At 34.2% G+C, this 13,183-nt stretch overlaps 1 protein-coding gene across 1 annotated transcript in view; it reads left to right on the plus strand.

Annotated features, from left to right (window-relative positions):
• The window catches only part of LOC106461736 (WD repeat-containing protein 47-like), a 59,693-nt gene that overhangs the window by 42,844 nt on the left and 3,666 nt on the right, over positions 1-13,183 (plus strand). Inside the window, exons 9-11 of the mRNA XM_022388761.1 lie at positions 4,195-4,361; positions 4,729-4,960; positions 8,850-9,068. Of these exons, the coding sequence (XP_022244469.1) occupies positions 4,195-4,361; positions 4,729-4,960; positions 8,850-9,068 (618 nt within the window). The remainder of the gene's footprint in view (positions 1-4,194; positions 4,362-4,728; positions 4,961-8,849; positions 9,069-13,183) is intronic.

Consider the following 13,183-nt stretch of genomic DNA (forward strand, 5'->3'; position numbering starts at 1 on the left):
AGTATACATCTATTTATAATTAAATTTTATTGTTTTATTGCCTTTGATTGCTTTTTCAACCATGTCTAAGTACTATTCATGCATTATAAGTTGTAAATCACTTGGGGAATGTGGAGCTCACATTACACTATCAAATTACATTACCCATGAGTTGCTCACATGCATGCATGCCTCGTGAAACATTTTTATTATATTATTATTATTATTTATTTTACCTAATCCTCTATCCATATCAATGCACCACTCTATCTTGTACCTCAGGTTTTGGCCTTGATTCAAGACACTCCCTGTTGTGTCCTCTTGGTGGTACACCTCTGGCTGGCTTAACCCTGGTTCCCTCTTCTATGCCACCTGACAACCCAATTCTCTCTTCCCCTGCCAATTATGCTTTCTCTCTCTTTTGCTTCAACCTCACATGTCACTGTTTCATCATGGGATCTTGTCCCTCCGCTTTCACATTTAGGATTTGTCCAGTCCATTGCCCATTAAATCAGACTTTGAAATCTGATAGCCATTTTCCTTTTCCATTCCTGTCATTATTCTACTTTATCTGTCTACCTACATAAGTGGTGTGTCTTTTGACATTGGTTCATCTGTCTTACTGTCAATCATCTCTCTTCCTTTTACCTGGCTATTTGACAGTAGATCAGTTATCTCCATTATTGCAGGTTATTGGGTGGAATTTCACCATTCTCAATACTGCAGAGTGTTTTCCACCACAGTTCTCTCCACCTTATTTTGGTCTTTCTTATCCATAAATGCACTTGCCCTGTTCCTATGCCCATCTGGGACCTCACTGTTGTCCTGCATACTCTTACCTGTGCATCTCTCGAGCAATTGGCAACCTGCAATTTATATTACCTTTCTGTTAAGACTTGTGTGCTCTTACTTGCCTGTGGTCACTTCATATAGATACCTATGTTATAGACTTCCCCTACCCCTTTGTATCATTCTTATATTCTTTATCCTAACCAGTCCTTCTATTTCACATCTCTATGGTTGATCGGACCTAAACAGATTTTTGTGACCTTTTTGTTCTTTTCTCTGCTACTTAGCTCATGCTCATCACTTTCATGGCTCCTGTCTTCGACTCTACATTCCTTGGGATTCCTCTTCTCTAGGGAAGTATCTTTTTCTACCCGTACAGGTTGAGTTTATCAGTTTCTATATTTGGTCATTTCCTCATTAGGGATCAATACTTTCAAACTGTTCCTCATTTCATTCCACCAGCTTTGTCACCTCACTCATTCCCTTGCTACTCATTTCTAGTGGTTGCTGGATAAGATCCTTCAAGCTGGCTTGTAAACTACCTCTCACACTTTTGTTGCCTAGTATCTTCACCATTTGGTTATCTCATCTCCTGAAGGTTATCATCATCCTACAGTTTAACCACTGTTTAGACAGATGAGCATGTTTCCTTTTTTTTTATTACAGCATTCGCTTATAGGATCCCTTTAGGTGGCTGGTGGTGCTTCCCAGGGTATACTTACTTCCCAAAATTCTGTATCGAGCAAGGATAATGGAAAGTGCTCATATCATTTGCCCTAGATGTATATAACCTTTTGAGATGGGATGTTCCACAAGACAACTTGAGGCATCCTCATGGTATATCTTATATCTGCCTACTATCTGATCCAGACTGTACCTATTCCATGGACTATCATGGAATAAGCCAACACCAGGGTTTGCCTTGGCTTTTCCAAGAAGAGATAAGTGGCCACCCATTGCACTGTTCCAGTAAAAGATCTTTCTGGCTGAAACAGGATCAATGGATATCTAGGCATTTTCTCTGGATCTCCCCATTGCAAATTCCTCCCCCTTGCCAATTACCAGTTCCTAGCTCTGGGGTGGTGGACCATAGGGAATCCTCACTGATTGGAACCTAACCACTATGGTGCCAATCACTGGGAAGTGATGATACTGTCAGTGTAGCACAGGTCACCCTCTCATATAACATGCCACTTGTGCCCTCCTCATGTTGCCTGAGTCTGTTCTGTAAAGTTGAGGCATGCACATTTCAAGATTGTGCCCTTCTCCTGTGAACATCACCTGTTCAGTAGAGTGAGATGAGCACACACCAATAGACAGTGCCCTACTCCTGCAGCTGATGCTCACTCAACTGAACAAAATGAGCACACACCAATAGACAGTGCCCTACTTCTGTAGCTGATGTTTGTTCAGTAGAGTTGGGGTGAGCATGAACTAACAAACCATGCCCTCTTCATGTAACTGATGTCTGTTCAGTCAAGTTAAAGTGTGCACACATACACACATTATTCTACACTCTATGGCATGAATATTGTGTCCTACTCCTACAGCAGGTGTTGGTTTTATAGTCTGATGGTAGAGTTGAGGTGAGTTCAAGGTAAGTTCTGAACATGCCCCAACCACATTACACATACTGGCTCTCTGATCCCTTGTGTGCAAGTACTCATATGGCCATGTTCTTATTCTGCTCATCCCTGTGACACATGGGGCTTATTTGCCTCTTCCTCCCTCTTTCCTGGGTGAAGAGTATATCGTGGAAGAGATGAGATGTGGTCTTTTACAGATGTGTCCCTATGGAGCCATCATATGTCACACACTCCATGAGTTTCATTTGGGTGTTGTCTGAAAGGAACTCATCTAAATATTCATTGCACTGGTCCCTCCAGTGTAGGGTTCTAGCTTAATTGTGTGATGAGGTATTGTCTCAGAAGTTAATATTTTCCTTACATGAAATTGTAGCTCTGATAGTGCAAAAGCATATAGGGAGTTAGTGCACAAGGAAGTATGTCACTCTCTTATTAGTGGAAGGCTTTTGCTGCATAATAAAATCATTATGCCATAGCACAATTCACAAAAAATCTCATGAGAGTTGCCTAAAGGCTAGTGGCATGCAAATCTCTAAGGCAGTGTCATAATATAAAAGACTGTTTAGTGTAGATATTATTGATTAATTTATTTTGTGAGTGAATATTTTATGATAGTTTAGTTTTATGCATAACAAGAGAGTTAGAAGCAATTATTTTAAGGTAAATGTTATGACAAGTTTAATTACGTAATTGATAAGAGTCATACATTGTGTTTATAACTCATTGATATCGAGGATATAGCGAGCAGATGATTAAGTAACATACATATAAACAGTGTGAGATGAGTGGGAAAAGTAGACAGACAGGCAAAGCAAATGAGAAGTAAAGTTATGAAAAGAAATTTGGCCAAAGAAAAGTTAAACGCAAAGTTAATCGTCATATTAATGGAAGGCCTAATGGTTGATATATTAAAGTGAGGCTAACGATATTGAAAGAGATAAGAAGAATAGTTTATTTCATCAAATCATTGGACTAGCCTCAGTGGACTTTGACAGACAATTCTCAGAAATACAAAGAGAGAAAAAGGAGCAGATGATTTTAGAAGTATAGGATACAACCGTGGTAACCAGACAATAAAGTAAGTGAACTGTATTCAAATAGTTTGGCAATAGTAATAGAGAAAAATAGTTCAGCTTGTCAACTGAAATTATAAAGCAATTGAATAGGCCTAAGTTGACTTTTGACAAGAAGAAGAGAGCTATATAGTGTTTATGGAATGCCTACAATCTCTGTAATATAAAGAATTTGTTGTACATACATTTAACTAATTCTGAATATATATATATTATTTTGAAAACAAGTGGAGTGAGTAGTGTTTGTTGATTTTTAAATTTATCACCAACGTGACAGACAGGTACTGTAGAAGAATCATAAGCCCCAAAACAACAACAACACAGTATATATATATTTATACTATTAAGAAGTATAAGTAAAAGCCTTTACTTGACAATTGACAAACATAACTATAACATCTGACAGGCAAACACATGGGGAAGATAACTTAATTGTGTGTAGAAGTGTGTATTGATCAGAAATATATTTTCAGGTGAGTAAAATGTTAACTTTCAGTAGTTTTACCCACATGCTATATATATATATAGGCCTGTAAATTTTTTATAGACTTAGAAGTGTTCGTGTAAGCAATCAGTCAACCATACAGTTATCAATCTGTTTAATTTGCCATTAATATAGAATCAGATCTACAATATATAGTATAAATTTTGTGTACCAGATCTAGACCTGTTCAATTTAATAATATCAGGCCTACTTTTTTGATCTGTCTTAGATCGTGTAAAATATAATATTTCCACCAAAACAACTGGCAATGCCTTGTTTTCAGTCTTTCAGGAATGTACTGCACAGCTGAACTTAAAGAAGCTAATAAACATCTCCATGGACGATCCTAATGTCAAGTGTAAATTCATAGAAATGGTGCGGGAAGAACAATTTGGTGGAAAGCAGCTTCTGATTGTTGGCAGTTGTGGGTTTCACACATTGCCTACGAGGGTAACATGCTAATAGTTCAAATGCAAAAGAATGAATACAAATAATTATTATTTTTGTTAATTATGGGTCCTGTATCAAATATTAGAAGAATGTATGTATCATCTTCTCAAAAAAATAAATTGTAATTTTGTGTCGTTAATGGAATACACAGACCAAAAGCATTGACATGCTGGCAATATTGAGTATATAAATTCTATACTTTCAGCTTGCTTTATTGCATGGGACTTAGAAGACATTTTGAGCAACATGCATCAGCTTTTCAAGAATGCTCCTGCTAGGTGTGAAGACTGTATTTTGATCAGTAATGTTACACAGGATTGCAATTTTTCACTAACATTTTGTGGTCATTGATGGTTGAAAAAATCAGCCTGTAGTTGTTTGGGATAATGTTACGCTGTATAGTGAAGCAGTGACTATTAAAAATGTTTCACATCCTCACAATGTGTATTTTGATTTCCTGGCTAAAGCAAGCAAAGATCATCTAATGAGAGCCAGGTGGCAGTTCTTCCTGGAAATATCCATGAAGTTTACTCCATTTCTGGCATGTTACTATTCTGATGAACCTCCACTATCCTATACAGCTGCAAGACCTGCTAAAGGTATGATATTTAGCACAAAATTGTCATTCATTATTCATCAAATGAGTAGTATGAATGAATAATTGAATAATTATTTCATCAATCAGGTACACATAGATATTAAAATTGTAACATTAGCTGTAAAATAGCTATTGTTTTCAACTTTTCTATGAAAATAGTGTCCATGAGTTAGCGTGTCCTATCAAATAGCAGACCAGCTGCCAGATCTTGAGTCTCAGTAATGAGCTTTTTAATATACTTCATTTCTGCTACAACATGTTTTTATAAACTATAAACCGCTCCAAATATACTAATGATTTAACTTGCATTTATTAAGTGTTTATGAAATTCCAGTGAAGTTTTGTTTCTCAGCATTTAAATGGTTTACACTGATACCAGTGAAATTACAGATTATCATAATAGAACAAATTTTGAAACTTCAGAGTTTGCTTTTCCAACTCATCAAAAAGGAGCACCTTGATCACACAGAACAGCAGAGAAGCTGAAATAGATTGCTGTTTCCAGGAAGAAGAGCATGTACATTCTAGCAAAGTGGGTGTTGGCTTTCCAGCTAAAACAATTCTCACAGTATGTCACAAATTTCTTAATAGTAAATTCTGTCATGTAAGATCACTTCTATATAATGTGCATACTCAAGTGAAAGGTCTTTTATTACAGATGTGACAGTGTCTCTGTGAGAAATTATCATAAATCATAAAATGCAAACGTGGTCACAAAGTATGAAAAGGTGGTATGAAAAGCAGGAGTCTTAAATGGCAGGGTTCATTGTACATATAGTAACAATTTAAACATACCTTGTTCCTCAATCTTAACAGCTAACTTTTTACAGATAAGTTTACTTGGTTCAATTTGGTGATAGCTTATATAATAAAAATGATTTGTATATAAGGTATGCATAATTTGTGTGTGTGTATATATATATATATATATGCTGGTGTATCACTTACAAATTTATTCATGATTTAAAAGATTACTAGCATGTTATAAATTATATATATATTTATCCTCTTCATTGTTTTTTGCAAGTGCTATCGAGACAGCGTCAATGACAGCCATGATCAAGAAAATATTAGAGAAAATCTTTTTAAAGTATTCACTTATATTCAACATTTGATGTCCAGATCTAAAAAACATGTTCAAAGAACCAGATATTTGTGTCTCCAAGATGAAAAAAATTGACACATAACATGATAAACTCCAAAATTCTCACAGGTGGCCTAGTAGCTGGAGAGCATATTTATCAGAAGATGCAACAAGTTTTGTACACTGATGCAAGGGTGGAGGAGTTTAAGGAATTTGCTCCAAGGAAAACTAGATTTGATCCTTTTCTTTTTCTTTTTATGTGTACCTGAAAGTATAAAAATTTGTTAGATGTTTGCAAGAATCTTTTACTGCTGTTGCATGGACAAGTAACTGTTGAGCATGGCTTCTCAGTCAGTAAGCCAGACAGCCAGCAGCAAGACACTGTTGTGGCACTACATATTGTGCTAGATGTAATCTGTATTTATTGGGGAGTACTTAATGTACCCTTGAAAAAAGAACTGCTCAAGTCTGCAAGCTGTGTCCAAGCAATGTACCGAGATCACTTAGAGAAAGTGAGGAGAGAGCAGAAAACAGAGGAAGAAAGCATTAAAAGAAATCAAACTAAAGATGATATTGAAAGCTTGAAGAAAAAAAATCACAAATTCCACAGAGTGTTGTTTAAAATTTAGAAGTTTCAGAGGAAGCAGAAAAGTCATATGCAAAAGAGATGATGGAGAAGCGAACTGAAGAGAAAGCTACTCGTTTGAAAAGTATACACACTAACAAGTATAATAGTAATAATATTCAATGATAAACATATGATGACACATGACATGCAGAAGAGTCATTTTATTGAATTGAAATAAAGTTCTTTCACATTGATTGATGTATTTATGGTTCTCAGCTTGGCCCTACTGTCTCTTGATAACAACAGTATCTGAAAGTCTACTTTCTAATTGATTTATTACTGTAAATGTATAATTTATGTTGGTTTCAGGAATCTTTCATACTATCACAATGTAGTACTCTTATCAAAATATTTAAAAAGTCAATAATTATCACTTTAAAAAAGTCATTATTTTTCCACATTCTCAAATTGCAAGAACCCTGCAATAGTGACTGGAGATAATAATATACCTTGAAGTTAGGGAAGGTTGTTACAGTTATATTTAAAACAAAAAGTACCAGAAATTATAAATATTGAAGAATACAACTATTAAAAGAAGTTGTGTGTGTGTGTATTATTCAACAATATATCATAAACAACAGATAGAAAAGTGGTGCAGGCTATGAACTACAGCTTCTGAGAGCTATAACCAATATCAACCCCCATATATAGGATTATGTATTTTTTATTTATGTACCAGAAACATATAAATAATATTTTCATTTTTAATTTACTTGGATTTTTTTAATAATATAACATCAATGATTTCCACATGTATATATATTTTGATGATCTAGACTTCATCTCCATCTAGGTAATTATCATTTACTGTACTCTAATTGGCCTTATATTTTGCTGTTATTTCATTTAAATAAATGGTTCAATTTCATTTACTTGGGGAAGAATGGAGGAAGCTCATGAATGGTTTTCTTCCTAGAGATTCATTATTTTCTTTGGACTAAACTGTAGGTGGAAAGGTAACTATATCATTCTGCTCTTTGGACCAAAAATTAATTACAACAGGCAAGGTACATTTGTTTTTAGTGTATGTTTATTTCAGAAACTGTTGGTTTTTATGACACATTGTTTCTGCTCATAGAACATCTGTTTTGCAACCACTGTTGACAAATCTCTTGTTACCACACGTGTCACTAATGGTTGCTATGTGTCTTGTGTGTTTGGCATGACTTGGTGAATAATGTTTTTTTGTCTATGGCAAGCCTTTTTTTTTATCAGCAGAGGTAGCTAATGGTCATGTGTCTTGTGTATTTCGCAAGGCTCTTGTTACTAAAATGTGATTGATGATTGTTGTGTGATTATATATTTGACAAGACTTGTTACCAGCACATGTAACTCATGTTTGTTCTGTGTCTGTTTAATTGGACTTTCAGTGCAAGAACTTGTGACTAGTAATTCTTCTGTGTATTTGTTGACTAGACATATCAACACATTTGGATAAGTTTCGTGTTTTACTGATCTTGTGGAATTTTGTTGGTTAATAAAACTTTAGAGAAAAACTGACTGCCAATATTATTGGTGTACACGCATTCATTTTAATATCTACAATGAAAAAATAAATTAACCCCATTTTTTAGGGCTTTTTTTTATATGTCTGAAACTAAATTTAAAATTTAGATTATGCAGAAAATGATTACGAATATTTCACTTTTAAAAACAAAATGTTGCGTATGCTCTTGATAGAGGAGTAATTTGTAATGATCTGGAATTGATTTACTTTCATTGTAATAAAAAGAAATTAACTAAAACCAAGCACAGCTTGAAACTGCATTATGACTTGATCCACTCGTAATCCAACAGTTATAAAACACATGTTGGAAGAATATGATTCAACAGCTATTTCTTTTTACTCTGAAATTGATGCATATAATAAAAAAAGCTCACTTTGTGCAGATAATTGCAGACACTGGATTTAACTGACAGTTGTGAAACAGAGAAAATAATATGTTCACTTCAGTGTGACATAGTCATGAAAGTAATCCAGTTGTGTTGTAAAACAACAAACAGAATTTCTCTGTATGGCCAGTAATTTCATTTATATACTGTGTCAGTATTGAGTTCTCATAGATTTTCACAAACATGCATACTATATATACACTTATTGAGCACAGAACAAGTTATTTTTCAACTACAAATTGTAAATTGGCCTTTAAAATTAGACTTCTTTTGTTTTTATTGCAGGAAGTCCAGCTGCTGCAGTCTGTGTGGATCCTTCAGGTCGACTGCTTGTGTCAGGGCATGAAGATGCCAACTGCATGTTGTATGATATCAGAGGTGGACGGATAGTCCAGTGCTTTCAACCACATACATCTGACGTTAGGACCATCCGTTTTTCACCCAAGGCATTTTATCTTCTTACAGCCTCGTATGACCACAGAATAGTCTTGACTGACCTGCAAGGTAAGAACTGAATGATACGAACAAAATATTATTCACAAATGGTACATTAGGTAGGACATAGGGAGTATTGCAATATTATTGTTGTAACAGGATCTCATGTTCAGTATCATTTATTAATGACTTGAAACCATCAGTATTTCTAACTCTATTTAACACATTTTTGTGTGTTGAACTTGCTATTATCATTGACTATCAAAATTTTTCCTCATAGAACTAAATCTTAAGCTTGCAATTTGCCAAAACTCTTAACAAAAATACTTCATAATATATCAAGCAGGTGGTAGCACTGCTTATGTAGGGATGGTACAGATTGTTCTTCGAAATGGTATTTCAAATATCTCCTTAATAGGTCATCAGAACTTTACAATACTATACAGTGTTTCCTTTTATAACAATATCTATGTAATGACTGAGTCACAAGTTCTGGAAATGTCTGTAAATACCATAGCATAAAGTTTGAATTTCTTGTTCTTTTTTATTAAATAATAACTCAAAAACCAAAACAATAGTGTCAATCAATTTCACTGAGGTAACAGTTTCAAACAGAGTGTCTGCTTTTATAAGTATTATTATAAGTAGTAGTAATTTAAAAAAAAAAATCATAATTCTAGTGTAAACTATGTTAGCTTTCTTACAGAAATTTGTTGTTCCTTTCGTCCTGGACAGGTAAAAGTGCACATCATGACGTTTTGAACAGCTATTTTCAAAATTACATTAAATAACTTTATTACCACTTATATTAATGAAAATTGGCACCAAGATGTAGTTTATAATTAAAATTTTAATATTATATATGTTTTAATTTCAAAGGAAATGTAATTTAAAATAAAGTTAAATATAAATTTTTGTGTTTCACATAACACGTGCTCTTGTCATTAAGCTCAGTTTGCATTTTATTATGCCTACCATACAATGTGTACAGTGGCTAACAGATTTGAAACTCTAATTTCAGATATCGACAAGCTAAGTATAAAATAAGAACCTCCCACCTCTACAATTTGTTGAAATGTCAATATTTTTAGCAAATCTACCAAAGCGTCTCCACTCATTACTCCATTCTTTTAAGACCTCTTGTCTAGTCCCACTAACTATTAATTAATGTGTGTTTATAACCAATACAAGTCCCACTAACTATTAATTAATGTGTGTTTATAACCAATACAAAGAGCATTTTCTCTTCTATGTAAATCTGACAGTTGTTTGTAAATAGCTTGAAGGAGAAAGTAATAATTTTGCCAAAACTGTTGAAGTGTGATGACTAAGTCATTGCTCCGTATAGGAATGGGACTTTTGTAACCCATATATAGCTTATTTAGAAATCCATATAAATTATGTGGATTTTGTGTGTACTAATACAGTAATTGGATAATTTTTTGCTTTTTTAAAATTTATGTATATAAAGCCTACAAAAATTAATATCTCTTCACTCTCCACTCAGAAGAATAAATGAGGCTTACAGTGAGGCTTGGCACGTGCAACGCATGAGCACATTTCCTAACGCCATAAGTACTCAAAAACTGTTTTTCAGTGTATTTTTTAACTATTGTTCTATATTGGAAGAAAAATAAGTAAAATTTAAACGTTTATGAGTAAATAGTAACATATATATATGTTTTTTAGAAAGTTGACATCTTAAAACAGGTTTATTCATAACATTTAGAAAGGTAAAATATTTTACAAATGTTGGAGAAGTAATGTTATGTACAAATGTTTATATGTGTCTAAAAGGAATAGTGTACATACAGATGGTATGAATGAATGGAAATTCATACAGATATACATTTCACAACAAATATTTTTGAAAACTGCAGAAGTCATACTTATGATAGCATATATAACATAAACTGATTTTGACACATGAAAGGGAGTATCATTACTGTAATACTAAAAGAAAACTTTACCAAAATATTTCAGTCAAAAAACAATGCAAGACTGAAACATCGCTGTACATTCAAATACAAAAAATGCTACCAAGATATTTGTTAGAATTAAAAGATACTTTAAATGTAAACAAAGAAAAGAGCAGATGCTATTACTTTGTACATATACATAAAATCTTAACTTCCTTGAAGAATATCACTAGTGTGATACTCTTTGAAATGTTTCGTACAGAGAAATTCTTCACAAAGAGTACATTTTGTGAGTACTTTATTTTTTGGGAAACATAGTCTACATCTTTTTATATTACCATTATTAAGAAGTATAGCTTAATGGCTATTTAAAGTGTGTCTCAGAGGTGATGAGTCTTCTACAGTTCTAGAAAGTGGTATACCAGAAGGATCTAGTCTGTTTTGAAGTAGAGGCTCAACAAGAGCTGTGACCAGGTCCATTCTGAACTCCTTCTGGGATAATGCTGGCTGCTTGGTCTGTTGTTTGTATAACTGTGAAGTCTGAAAGTTAAAAAAATATTCTAATGCCATTTATTTTCTATCATCCAGTAGAATTGTAGCTTAAATGTTGGACATTCAGGTCCATTCCTCCCATAAATTTGTAGTCGACCATTGAGTTTTTGTAAACTCAGTGCCCCTCCATCTTCTTGTCACTGTCATCACAGTACTAGAGTGTATAGTTGAAAGTGTGTAAACATCTCGTTTGTCAGTCTGCTTCACAGTTGTCAGTGTTCCACATTTAAAAAATGTTGCTTCTCCTCTCTGTAGGTTTGTAGAAACCAGTTGCTGTGGGAAATACAGTCTGTCTTTCCTGCATGTCCCACTAGCATAGGTTCCCATAGTCAGTAGTTTGTCAAATAAAGAAGGGGAAGTGTGAGGTTATCCATGAAAACCCAGTGTCCTAGTCTGTTGTACTTGTCCATCAGTTCCATCACAACATTGTTTGCTAAACATCTAGCTAGCATTTGTCCCTCTTTGCCTGTGTAGATTTTAAACTTCAAACAGTGTCCACTCACAGCTTCTGCCAGGACCAACAACTTGATACCCCACTCAACAGGTTTCTTTGGTAAATACTGGAGAAAACCAATTCTACATTTTGTCCATAACATCTGTTCATATATAGTTAGTTTATTGTTATGAAAATAGTGGAAAACTATATATTTTAGTAGATGTCTATGATAGATCTAACCTTAAAAAGTCTGTCACAGTTAGGGTCAGTTCTAGAAAGAGTATTAATATTGTTATTGAAATGTAAGTTAGTATGGATAGCTAAAAACCTGTCCCTAGAGAAGATGTTAGAGTCAAGAAGTATGAAAAGGAAGATAGATAGACCAGTAGTCAGAAAGAGAAGGATGAGGCTTGGGTCCCATAGCTATTGTTAATCCAAAATATGCTAAAATATCTTCAGAAGTCACATCAGTCCATTTTACTGTTTATCTCCATGGTGGTTCACCTTCTTGCTGTGGCTGTTTAGACTGTACATATCAATTTGTTTCAATAACAATATGGTTTAAAGCTTCAATAGTAAAAAAAAATTTTTTAATCAGTAACTTTTGTAGATGTGACCTGTCAGGACACAGGTTCACCTCAATTGAATGGAAGTAAATGGAGAGGTTCCTCTTTGGTGATCTGCAGTCAGGTCCAGGTATCCATTGCAGGTGAGAGGCCTTTCCTGCTGGGAAGGAGCAAACCTAGTTGGCACTGTAGCTCTTCTCCTTCCCGCACTCCTCTTTGTCCTGCCTCTTCTCTGTGGTGGTAGTGTAGGCTGCCTTGATGTACCCGGCCTGGATGATTCCACAAAATCCTCATCTGATGAACCTTCACCAACTACTTCCTGATCTGTCCATAAGACAGAATCAAAAAGAGCTGATTATAGATTTTGTGGCCATCTGGTTTTGTAGATAGATTCTGTCAGATGCATTGGAACATTGTCAGAAACTTTCTCAACGTGAAATTTCTCTGACAGAATCCCTTCTTCATCGAACAAGAAGAACACATTTAACAGAAACTGGATCTCTTCCTTACTGTGTTTTTTTCTTCAACTCTTTTGCTTTATTTCTTGGTGATATGCTAGATTCCATTTCTAGAAGAAAAAAACATTACATATGTATTGTATATCATTAAACATTATGTATATTCACAGATGTGATTATTTGCTTTACATGTAAATATATATATAAATATATAAAGCAAATAAACACATCTGTGAATATACATAATGTTTAA

Source organism: Limulus polyphemus, unplaced genomic scaffold (assembly GCF_000517525.1).
Source record: "Limulus polyphemus unplaced genomic scaffold, Limulus_polyphemus-2.1.2 Scaffold1021, whole genome shotgun sequence".
NCBI classification, from domain to species: Eukaryota; Metazoa; Arthropoda; class Merostomata; order Xiphosura; family Limulidae; genus Limulus; species Limulus polyphemus.